We start from the raw sequence: 13,084 nt of genomic DNA, 5'->3' as shown, positions 1-13,084 counted from the left end.
AGCCCAAAAGCATGCCTTTTTTGTTTTGGGATAAAAAAAGGAAAACGGAAAATAAATCTTTTTGGGCCTGAGCCCAAAATCAAACCCACGAAAAGCTCGCGAGCATCTGCCTTGATTGTCCTTGATGGATGGATGGATGATGGACGTTTCACCAACCGCAGGAACCACTCATAATGGAGAAGGGAGAATGGAGGGTGGTGGTGCGGCGCTAAAAGCAAATGACAATCAGCGGAGAGAGCGGCAAACATTTAACAAAAAGACAAGAAACAAAGTTTAAAATCTAAAAAAAATGCAAAGGAGGGGGTGGCACATTGCAATTTACATGCAAACAAACAAATAAGCCCAGAAAACCACCCACCACCCAACGTATGGCCTTCCCTTTCGCACCGCTTTGTTTGCTCCCACCACCCAACCACCTCAAACCTTCTGTCTGTCTGTCTGTCTGTCTGTGTGTGTGTGTGAGTTCGTTTCCAACATTTCAATCAACGCTCGAGTGAAATGTGAAAAAAAAGAAAATCATAATAAAAGCAAGGATAATATGGCAAGCGAGTGCTTTGGCGGGTGGGTGGTGCGGAGGAAGTGGTGCCGCCGCCCAAGCGGAAATGGATGCGCATCACAAAAGTGGCACAAATTGTGTGGCATGTGTGAGACGTTGCATGCAGCTAGCTATAAAAGAGAACAAGATGTAGTTGCCTTAAATTGGAAAAAACGCATAAGTTGTCTTATATAAATTTGAAAATATAAATTACCTCTCCAAATTAATACCAATAGGTTTAAATTCGATTTTTTAGGAAATAACTATCTCAACTATCTTATTGTTATTGGGATGGCAAGACCATCAATACAAAATTCCTATTTTTACCAAAAACTCAGATCCCGAACTTTCCACGCAAAAAAACCGAAACAATGGAAATATAGATCCAAATATGGATTGTCATACCTTTCTGAACTCGTAATTAAATTTCCAATCGATTGGCATTTAAACCTGGACAATTTATTTTTGTGCCATTTTTCGCAAAAAATCATGATGTATCCCCTTATAAAAAAATTTAAAATTGGCGAAAATTTTATTTTTTCAAGATTACTCGAAAAGTGTCATGGATTTACTTATTATTTTGTTATCTGTTCAAAACAGTATGTATTTTTGGTGTAGGACCATTTTTGGCCAAGTTACAGCAAAAAAACAAAAAAAAAATGTAAAAAAATATCTACCTGGTAGACCTTTAATATAAGTAGTAGATGTTTTTAACGAAATAATTAAAAATAGCTTGAAAGTCCTCTAAATGCTTGAAATAAAATATTAATATGAACGAATTATCTTTGAAATATTTTATTTTAATGTGCTTCCCTTGGGCGCAGTTACTTCTAGCCTCGATCGAGGGTTTGAATTTGGTCAAAATTGTACTTCCCTGGGCCACCTGGAAATGGGAACTTTTGGAAGGGGATTCCCCGCTGCAACAGCCGCTGTTACACGCTGTAAAACCAAGTCCCCTTCCCGAATGGATTGCCATAACAACCGTTAACCGAGATACATTTAAAATCTCGAGCAGAGTCGAGAGTCCAACCAAAAATGGTAAAAAAAAGGAGTGGAAGGGAAATGCGACGACCAGAACCAAATCCAAAGTGTAAACATTCACAGCCTCCGTTTGGCGAGGGAAAATGGGGTATGGTGTGTGTGTGTGGTAAGCTAGACAATGCCCAATGCCCAACCCAAAAAACCCCCTAGCCACAACCAAACTCCCTCGACAGCAACAGCTTCCTTCCTTCCGTTGTGACGTTTGATGTGCAGCCATGGAAGCTTTATATTTTTTTCTGAAAAATACTGCGAGTGGGTGGCGAACACGCAACCAACGTGTGCTGCAAAAAAATACGAACCAAAAAATGCGGTATTTATTTCAAACAAGCTCAGTACAGAAAACTGAAAAAAAGAAAATCAACAGATAGCAACACGGATTTTCCAAAGCCATTGCTCCGGATTCAGATTCCATTGCCAAAGGCGAGATACACAAGAGAAAATGTTTTAAAAAAACATTACCTTTTTAATAAAATTATGGAACACTTGTTAAATTTTACCTGCAATTTTAAATTTTTTTTTTCCATTTTTTGCAAAAAACCAATTTTTCAGTCAAAAAGTCACAGGGTATAAATATTGTAATTCATCAGTAAAAACCGATCTCCAGTTCATCTATAACAAAATTACAACTTTTTTTTCAGTGCCCTTGCCACACAGACACACGATGCAATTGCTTGGCAACAGCTTGTGGGGAGGTGTCGCTAATGAAGTCGCAAACAGTCGGCGGCAGCAAAAAATTAAGCAAAGAAAGCAACGCAACGCTCGACACACATCCAACCGCATCCGCATGCCTTCATTGTAATAGAAATTATAAGCTTTTCCGCCTCCAACCCATGCTAGCCATATCCCTTCGTCGAGCTGTCGTTTTAGCAACACGTTGCCCATAGCCAAGGATTGCAACATCTATTGTTCCAATGGCAACATCCGCCAGAGGATAGTAATTGAAAACGGGCAACGTTGCTCTAGAAATATTAAAAAAGTTCCTCTATTTAGATGTGTAATATATATTACACATCTAAAATCGCCTATAAAGCCTACACTACAGAAAATTATGTATTCTTAGATCAAATTTAAAATGAAAAAAAAAAGGTCGACCTAAGGATAACCATGAAAACCTATATTTATTTCAATGCTTCCAATTTTATTTTACTTTTAAATATTTCTATAAAAGAAAACTAATTTAATATATAAAGCAATCTTAACTATTAAATATTTCGATAACAGAAAGCTATTTTAACATCAAAGTCAAAATAACTATATTTCCATTTGATTTTTATTGAATGTCCCAAGTTGGGCGCCAATAAAATGGTTCAATCCGATTCCCATCCGATCTAACCTGTCTTAAAAAGTGTGGCAACTCTTCAACAGCCGGAAACGATCAATCCATGGACCAATGGGCTTCCGTCTCGCTCTATTTTTTATCCTCTTTGAAAAGGTAAAATCCTTTCTTCGAGGGTGGTTTCCATTAACACTTTTGCACTGTTGCTGCTGGTGATGTTGCTACCGCTGCTACTGGCGATGTTGCTGCTGCTGATGCGCACCACCAATGCCACAGCGACTGGGGCGCACCACCACCCACCTAGCGAACCACTGCTTTTGCTCTGCTGACGCTCTGCTTACGCCTCGTTTCATTTACAACAATTCATAATTTTAAAATCGCACCGAGCTCGCCTCGTTCTGGTTCTGGTACTCGGTCTCTGTTTTTCTGTTTCTGTTTCTGTCTCGGCCTCAGGACTCGTTGGATGCTGCTCTGCTTTACTGATTTCACTGCTTTTCCTGCTGCTGCCGCTGCTGGCGCTCATTTCATTTGATTTTTAACTGTCATCGACGCCAGTTCAGACCGTTAGCACGCGCTTTCCACGCTTTCCCGTGTTTATTTTATTTAAATATTTTTTTAAAGTGAACACGAAAAAAGTTAAAACAAATATAGTTCGCAATTTTAAAAATCATAGGTGAGAAAATAGATCCGCTTGGAGGATCGGAATTAAAAAGTGTTAAAACAAGGAAATTATTTAGTGGATTGAAAAATTATAATTGTGATCAAGTTTAAAGCCCATTTTAATTGGGGAGTATTTATTAAATCTCTTTATTAAAACGAAGCACATGTTTAGCAAAGTTTAATCATAACATAAACATTTAATCAGAACATTAATAGTAATTTAAATCAGAAGATTTTTCCAAAACTTTTCTTGTTTCTTGTTTTCTCTAAAGATCCAAATGATCTGCTGGGATAGTATAATAATAAAACACATAAAAACAACACTCAATGAATCAAATCCACTTGGCATCAATCCATCCACATAAGCAAACCAAAGCGAACTTCCAATCGCCCGCTGGTAAAATTATTTACACATAACTCATACGCATCCAAGGGTTGCTCTTCACTCTCACCGCTTTTTCCAAAAAACTCGGATCAATCCACACGGAGAACCTGTCAAAAAGGGTTCAAATCAAATTCGATTTGGGCAACGGCAAAGTTGCAAATGAAATTTTGCCAAATTTTCGGGCAACGCACACGGATACAGAGATACGGACAACGGACAACGGACAGCGGACAGGGTTCCGGATGCGGGGCAGGGGTCTGGAGTCTGTCTGCCGCAAACGACACACATGGCCAGAGAGCCACAAGTGGCACATTATTTTAATTCGCAGTCAAACGCTGTAACGTTAACACCACAACGACATGTCACCAACAAACCAACAAGTTCATTTGTCTGCATATGTGCGTGTGTATATGTGTGGGGGTGGGTTTGGGTTTGGGTTAAGCACAGGACAGGAACAGCACCCTCAGCGGGCAAGGGTTAAAAACTTGATTTATTTTTGGTTAGTCAGTGATCTTCAACCACAACGTTTCGTATCTGAACAATTGGGATATTCACAGTAGTCAGAGATCCTTATTTTTAAATATTAATTTTTATGGTACTTTGTTTGCATTTTAAAACTTATTCGATCATTTTTAATTGGCATTAGAATAATGATTTAATTAAGTTCGTTGTAAAGTGGGAGTCAATAAAACTCTTTAAGTTGTACGGCCATTAAGCTATAGTTATGATTTTGATAAACTCCTAATTAAGCCCCACGTTGGGCGCCAAAAACAAGAAACATCTAGCTTTACTTATTAAAATCACCTTATTTCTTTTATTTTAAAACTCATTATAAAGCCCCGCGTTGGGCGAAAATATGTAGATACATCCAGCTTTATCCAGATTATGGCCAGGCCTGAAAATCACTAAAAGCGAGCCCAGACTTCGCCCAGGGTTGCACACCAGGTGAGCCCGTGAGGGTTGCTAACCAACTCCGTGGCGGGGGGAGATGAACTCCATGAGGATTTCGGAGTCGAATGGAGTGGCGCGGACAACTTATCGTTGTTTGATATGCTGTAATTATGTTATAAGGTTGCCAGCCCAAGTGCCAGTTAAGTGTGTGCTTGCAAGGGTTGCCCGCAATCCCAGTCGGGGGTGGCTTGAATTCAACATCGATGATGCGACATCAATCAGCTGGGTAGCCTTGAGTGGTTGTGGATGTAGATGTGGTTCACCACCCCAGGGGGAATCGGTGAGGGATTACGCTTTACTCTAGTTTTAATTGCCGTGCTGTTTGAAAAGCGAAAAAAAAGAAAAGCGAAAAAAAAGAAAAGCGAAAAAAACTTGCCAAGAATTATGCAAAAGTTCTCAGCTTATTCCCAGACGAAAGACAAACAAAAGTCGGACCAAGCCGGGATGCACTTTGCGCATTAATCTCAGCTCCATTTTCAGTTCTTGGACCTATTCTCAGCTGCAAAAGTTGTCCAGAAACTTGGGCGTGGGCCATAAAAGAAAGTTCTCCGACAGCTGCTGATTGAATATTAAAATGCTGCCAGTTACTCTTTAGCGCCACCGCAGCCCACCCCATAAAAAGTGAGAAACTGGCAATTAAAGCCCTGCCCGGCATCAATCAGTGCCGGGAAAATCAACGGAATTTCCACCGCCCACAGCCACACCCACCGCGCCTTAATTAGCATAATCTAATTTCAACTTTGTCGCAAAAATCACTCCTCGCGCCCCAAACATTTTTTACCTCTCCCGAATGACGGCTGCCAAAAATGCAAATCAACAGCCGTCCTTCTCCAAGAACCCCTCCCAAATCATATATTCCTTTTGCGACAGTTGAAAACTTTATATATTTTTACAACGAAATGAAAAAACAATAAAAATGAAAAATTCCACAAATCCAACATGGAACAACAGAAAAAACAGAAGGAATGCAAATGAATGTTGCAAGAAAACGTATAGAAGACGAAAATACCTAAGGTATTTAATATTTTCAATGGGTAGCTATCTTATATATCTTAAACGATTAATTTGTAGCTATGATTTTGTTCAACTTTATAAAGCCCCACGTTGGGCGCCAAAAACAAGAGACATCTAGCGTAACTTTTTAAATCATTTAACTGTAGTTTATTTGTAATACTGAATGAAATTATTATTTACCATTAAATAATGCTGATATCCCCTTCAGGATTTTTAAAGGGTAATCTGTAGCAGGCGTCGGCTGTGGCTTGTTAAAAACTTTTTAAATGCGAAAATGAAAGAGCAACAAGGCAATGGAGTTCTGGGGCGGGGCTTCAATGAGTGGTATACTGTTCGTGGTTAGAATTGACAGGCACACGGGCACACAGGCTGCACAGGATACAAGCAGCCAGGACACGGCGTCAAGTGCCTCAACAGTTTGGCAGCACAACAATTGAGTTTGTCCTCGAATGTTCGCGGAAATGGAGGCGGCAAAAGGGGTGGGTGCGATTGTGTGTTCCTGCTGTTGAAACATTTAATTTACTGGAATTTGGCGCGATGTGTGTAAGCTTATTAACAGCTTGGGGGATTTCGAGTCGAAAAAAATGGGGGTGGTGGCGTGGAGACTTTATCGCCTGTTTTTCTATGCAAATTTGAAAATGTTTTGGGGACTGGGAACAGATGTTGGCTTAATAAAGTTATAATAAAGGTAGCTTAGCGGACGGCAGCTGTGGAACAATGGAAGTTATGCTATTAACATTTTAGTGACTGCGGATCTATTGGTGATTTGATAATGGGTTGCTGGAAAATCTAAGAAAGGGGTGCTCAAAACTGTATGTTTTATTTTCCGTTTGAATATTTCAATCTCCTAATTATTTAAGTCACATTTAAGACACTCAACCACTCCTTAGATTTCACATTCACTCGGAGAGCAAACAGAAAATGCAGATTTAATTGTCCCTTGGGTAATGGAAAGGCGGGAGCATGGAAAAGGCGGGGGAAAGCCAGTTGGTCCAAGACAATGCAAATATATATCCATCCCTGTACAAGTATAAATCTCAAGTGACTTCAGAAGCACAGAACTTAGCCAACGTCTTTTGTGTGTTTTTCTTACCCTTCCTTTTTTTTCTCCAAGGATGAAGGACAGCAACAGCAGCAGCAACATCTCGTCGAGCAACGCAGCAGGGATGCCCTGTTCCGCCGGTGGAGGAGGAGCAGTGACTACGGCAGGTGGGGCAACCACTGGCAGTGCCACGCCCACTGCGCCCAGTACGCCCACAACAGCAGCGGCGGCGGCAGTAAGTGCGGCAGACCCGACAGCAGCAGCAGCAGCAGCTCAAAATCCGCAACAGCGCAGCAAGAGCAACATCCACGAGCTGAGGAATCAGGACTACGTCAGTCGCCTAATGGCCGCCACTCCACCGTATTTGTACTCCGCACCCGTGGGACCGAATAATTTCTTCTTCAGCGATATGCTGCGCTCCCTGGTCCAAGCTCGAAATAATGAGACGGCCCGAGTGTTGCAGCTGCAGCAGCAACAGCAGCAGCAGGCGCAGCAGCAACAACAGCAGCAGCAGCAACACCAGGCTGCCCTGGTGAGGCGGCCCAGGAAGCGATCCTGGTCGTATCGTCCCTACTACGAGCAGCTAAGAGAGCGTCGCGATGCCGAGGAGAAGCAGCAGCAGCAGCAACAGCAACAGCAACACCATCAGCAGCAACAGCAACACCATCAGCAACATCAGCAGCAAATGGCGCCCGAAAAACCTCTGGAGCTCACCAATAAAGCCATAACGCCGTATGGTTATGCCAAAATGGAGGCCAAGCCACCCATAACACCAACGGCCACGGCTACGGCAGCTGCACCACCAACTAGCACCACTGGTAATAATAAGACCGGCGGTGGTTTGGTGGACAGCAGCCTGCAGGATAACACACCGCCGGCGGCCTCGTTGCCACCGCAGGATTTGGTCCTTCCACCACCACCACCCGTTTGGTATCCACCACTCTATGCGCCCTACGGCATCGATCCCCTTCACTTCTTCATCGATCTGCGCGTTTCGGGGCACATCTACGATCGCAAGAAGGAGAATGTCTCACCGCTTTCAAGCAGCAACAATGCGATTGCCGAGGAGGGTTCGCCCGGCTCGTGTTCCAGTTCGGGCGCCAGTGGTTCCGCCTCCGCTTTGGCCACCGGTAACCTACTGAGTAAGCAGCGACATGGCTCCGCTTTTACGGTGCCCATTCCCAAGGCGGCGCAAAATGATGCAATCAATCTGTGCGCCAATTCGGCGGCTGCGGGTGCAGGTGCAACATCCACCTCATTGGGCAGCAAGTTCGAGCACTACGCCAAGTACTACGATCTGGGCGAGACCAAGGAGAACCATCCATCCAGCACGGCTGCCAATCTCTCCGCGGCCGCTGCTGCCGCCGCTGCAGCTGCGAATCTATCGAAATCGGGAGCCAGCTACATGTTGCAACATCTGCCGCGACTCTACAGCCAGTTCGCCGCCCATCAGGCGCAGGCCCAGAGCCAGGATACGGATGCCAAGTCGGAGTCCGCCTCGGTAACGGCCTCACTTTCGGCGCCCGATCTCTGCGATGAGGATTCGCTGGGCCGCAATTCCAGTGACACCGGCAACGGCTTGGAGGGCACCAGCCAGGGTGGTCAGGGTAATTGCGACATCGATGTGGAGATCATTGACTCCATCAAGTACCGCACGGATGGCGAGAGCAGCCGCTGTTCCAGCAACGACGAGGCCTCCATCACACAAATCGATTGAGGCTGCACATTGGAGTATTGAGTATTTTATGAATAAAGTTAATGTGTCTACGATAAAGTTGAAAGTTTATTATATGTTTGGAAATCGGGGCTTAGAAAGTATAGAAAGTCTTTTACTAAAAAAGATGGATCAACATGAAGAAATAAGGAAAGGAATTTATGCAGGTGTTTAAAAGTATGCAATGAAAAATTTACTTAGTATTTTGGACTGCTTTATTACTAATTTTCTATAAAATTATGTTGCATACTTTTAGATACCTCTATTAGTGATTTTAAAGCTCTCTTAATTTTATAAAATGATATAGATTGTTAAATGATGTACAAACAGGAAAAGCCCCGTTTTCCCATTCCCGGAAAAGTAAGCAGCGGGAAAAGTAATTTCGTAAATCATTTGACGCCGTCGTCGTTGTCGCTTGTTGTTGCTGCCTCAAGGCATTTTTTAAATGTCGTCCCGCGAATTGTCGAGCCCCACGTTGGGCGCCAAAAAGAAAAAAAAGGACCGCTCACCACACTGCCACCGAGCATTACACGCCTGACTACGCTTTGTGTAAATTAAAACTGCTGCCGGCTGCTGGATGACGATGACAACGCCCCCACAATCTCCGCCACAATTCCTTTGCATTCCCCTTGTTTTTCGCCCGCTTATTCTTTTTTTTTCATTTGAGCCCCCCACAGGATATTAATTTTTACACCATTCATTGATTTTGTTTGCTACCCGGCTGCTTAATGAACACATGCAGTGCAAAACCGGCGGGGGCGTGGCGACTTGTGCGTTCGCCAGGCTCGTTTCCGTTTCCGCTTTTATTTATGCATGTTGCTCCTTGTTTTTTACCCCAGAATTGTTATCAAACGTATGGATTTCCATGAGTTTGCAAATTTCTGCACATTGAGGCAGAAAAAGTGCACCGAAAGCCAATCAAAGCAGCAGTAAAACACAAAAACCAAAAAAAAACCAGTACAGTCTGTACCAAAAGCTGTCGATAAAAAATTTGCATGAAAATCGGAGGGAGGGGAAAACAAAGTGAAGTTGTCATCATCGTCATCATCATTGTGTAATCAAAGTAAGTAGCAAAAGGAGATGGCTGCGAAATTGAAATTCAACCTAATTGCAGGAAATTTATAACTCAACTTAACAGCTGACAGATTTTTCCCTTTTGTGCTGCCGCGAGGGGTTCCCCGGTTTTTGTGGTTGGGGAAGGGTCCCCTGTCATGAATACTTGCGTACTTTTGTTATCCTCTCGAATTCATAAATCTTGGCAGACGCTCATAATTCATGCAACAGTCGACAATTGGCAGCGGTTTCCACTCAAGACGATGGGGATGGAGGTTGGATGGTATGGTTCGGTGTGGATTTCCCGAGCAATAAGCTCAACTTGCGGCAAGAAACAAATTTCACCAATGACAAGACGGGCTAACTGGCAACCGAAGAAAAAGAAGGAAAATGTTATAAGAAAACCCGAAGGAGAAGCGATGAAAATCCTTTGACTGAGGATGGGGTGGAGTGGCTTATTTTTTTTAGCAAACAAACAATGAATGCAGCTTATCCCAAGGGGACAAAAAGTACTTGGGCGTGTTGACAGCTTAAAGCTTTCCCCTTAATTGATAGATTTGATGATTTAAAACGCGAGGAAAAGAAAGAGGATATGAAAAAGGCTTATTACTCAAGATGAGTTTAGGGATAATCCAAAGTAAGACTTGAGTATCATCAAGGTTTTTTAAGTCGAGAATTTTTTGAGAAAACCATAGACAATTTTAAGCAAATAAGTTTGTTAATTAGTTCTTAACTCGTCCTAATGGTAATATTTTTTTTTAAATTTCTTAAGATTATAACAAAATGTTTCGTGCTTCTTGAAATTTTGTTATATTTTATTTAATACTTATAATCCAAAATTAAAACTTTATATTTAATCCTTAAAAAACCGTTGCGTGTGGCTCCATCTATGGTTCGGAAAACTAAAAAAACCGTTAGAAATTTATGACCTGTGGCGCCACCTATGGCTTGGAAACCCTGATGCTGCCAATCGGCAGGAAAAAGGAGCCAAATGGGCAGTACTCTTGTAGCGCGCATTTCGAAATGGTTTTTGGCCAAAACAGACTTGGATTTTAATCAACAACATTTTCGCTTTCTTTGTTTTTAAAGTAAATCCGTTTTCAGAGAATTTTAATGAATTTCAAAATCAAGGATAATACATAGACCATTTTTGGCCAAGTTACAGCAACAAAACAAAAAGGAAAATAAATCAAATTTTTACCAAAAATAATTCGTTTTTTTATCGTAACTGTGGAAATATTCATCCAAATATGGATGAACTCGTTATTAAATTTCCAATCGATTGACATTTAAACCTGGATATTTTATTTTTTGGCCATTTTTCCCAAAAAATTATGATGTAACCCCTTATAAAAAAATTGAAAATCGTGGAAAATGTTATTTTTTTAAGATCATCCGGAAAGTGTCATGGATTTATTTATTATTTGGTTATCTGTTCAAAACAGTATGTATTTTTGGTGTAGGACCATTTTTGGCCAAGTTACACCAAAAAAAACAAAAGACAAAAATTCACATTTTTACAAAAAACCCAGGTCCAAATTTTCCACAAAAAATAATTCGTTCTTTGATAATATTAATATTTTCTAAGCTTAAAAAAATATATATAATATTCCTAATTCCCGTTTGCACTATTTAGAATAAAAACACCAGCATAAATGTTTTATCATTGTTTTGTATGTAGGTACACAAGTTTATTCACTAATACATTAGTTTAATATTAATTTAGATAAAAAACAAATGCATAACAAACATTTAACAGAGTTTTCTTATTTTTTCCTAAGCTTTTTCTGGTTTTTATTTGTGTTTTCTTTTCTTTAATTTAATTTTATTTTATTTTATCTTCTTTTCTTTTGTTTTACATCGATTTATTAGTTTACATCGAACCATATATGCATCTAAGTATGTATATATTTGTGTAAATTGTACTTGGCTCACTTGCAATTGTTTTGTGCACCGTGCTTGGCCAAAATCCATCGACTCATCGGGATTTATCTTATAGCATAACAACATTAAACATCTATAAAAAGTGTTCGTACAGTAAATTTTATTTAACTATCATGAATATTTCATTTTAATATATATATATAGGTATATATATTTATATTACATATACGCAACTATACCGAATTAAGTTTACGCTTTAGTTATAGATTTACGGGTGTTTCCATGTGTGTAGTATGTGTTTGTATGTAGTTGGTAACAGTCTTTTATCACGTTTAGTTTGGGCTATGCGCATTACGCACAACGTATGGTACATAGGTATATATATATAGTATATTTAATGTGTATTACGATTTAGCCTAATAATTGTTTAAATCCTCCGATTGGCGATCTTCGGCGGACGGATAATCCGGGCACAGGCAGTCAGAATCTAAAAGAGCAATAAAGGATGTAGGGCGCTTGTCGTTAATATTTTCAATTTTTAAATTTCCCACTTCAATTTAAAATTCCCGCCAGTTTTTGAAGTTGCCGCCAGGAATTAAAATGGCCGAACTAAATTCAAATAATTTCGGTGTTTACAACACTGAAAAGACGTGTTCGATAAATCCTTTTTGAGCAACTCTGGTCCCACACTTTTTCGATAAACAGGCCTGGCTGCCTGATGGGTTTCGATTATTCGGGTTTCACTCCATTTCATGCGCACTGTTAACTTCGCCCTGCAATTTTCACTCAACTTCGTGCGCACTGTTAACTCTTCCCACTCAATTTCTTGCCCACTGTTAACGGCCATACGAAAACCACTCAAATGTTAGCGCTTAACTGAAGTAAAAAAAAACATTTTGTTTATTTTATCAAAAATTAAATTAAACACAAATTTAGAAACCTAATGATCCTGAAATAAGCAATGAAAAAAAAACAATTTAGTGTTGTAATATCCAGACCTTTTTAAATATTTTGGACCTTGGCGTGTGAAGATCGTTCTCTCCTGAGCGTATTTTATTTAAACCCAGAGATCTACCCAAACCAAATCGTGGAAAATATCAGACATCCTCAGCCTTTTATAAGGTTTTTTTTACCAGTGGGTTCCTGTTGATTAAAGGAAGTAAGTTTTACTATTATTTCGTGGAAAAACCCCACTTATAAAGAAATGCGTTTTATAGGAAAATTATTGGAAGTCGAGTTTACTCCTTCACGTGGCTGACGGCCCGGGGAAATTTTCCTCCCAGATTTTCATCTGCATCTTGGAAAATTGAAGTCGAGTTTACTCCTTCACGTGGCGTACGGCCCAGGAAAATTTTCCTCCCAGATTTTCATTTGCATCGTGGAAAATTGAAGTCGAGTTTACTCCTTCTACCACCAACGCCACAGGATTGTCAAGATTTTCATCAGCTCTCCACATTCATCATAGAGCATCAAACAGAAGTCTAATCAAGAAAGTGAACAAATCTAATCAAGAAAACTGTGAAAATTTC

The 13,084-nt window shown here is 40.6% G+C and overlaps 1 protein-coding gene across 1 annotated transcript; it reads left to right on the top strand.

Annotated features, from left to right (window-relative positions):
* The first annotated feature begins 6,977 nt into the window (after positions 1–6,977).
* Positions 6,978–8,621, top strand: LOC108055504 (methylcytosine dioxygenase TET). Its single transcript, XM_044395773.1, has one exon. The coding sequence runs from the start codon at positions 6,978–6,980 to the stop codon at positions 8,619–8,621; it is 1,644 nt and encodes a 547-aa protein (XP_044251708.1).
* The last annotated feature ends 4,463 nt before the right edge of the window (positions 8,622–13,084 follow it).

The sequence above is a fragment of the Drosophila takahashii genome, chromosome X (assembly GCF_030179915.1).
Source record: "Drosophila takahashii strain IR98-3 E-12201 chromosome X, DtakHiC1v2, whole genome shotgun sequence".
NCBI classification, from domain to species: Eukaryota; Metazoa; Arthropoda; class Insecta; order Diptera; family Drosophilidae; genus Drosophila; species Drosophila takahashii.
The sequence above is the reverse complement of the archived record's forward strand: the minus strand, read 5'-3'. Positions and strand labels throughout refer to the sequence as shown.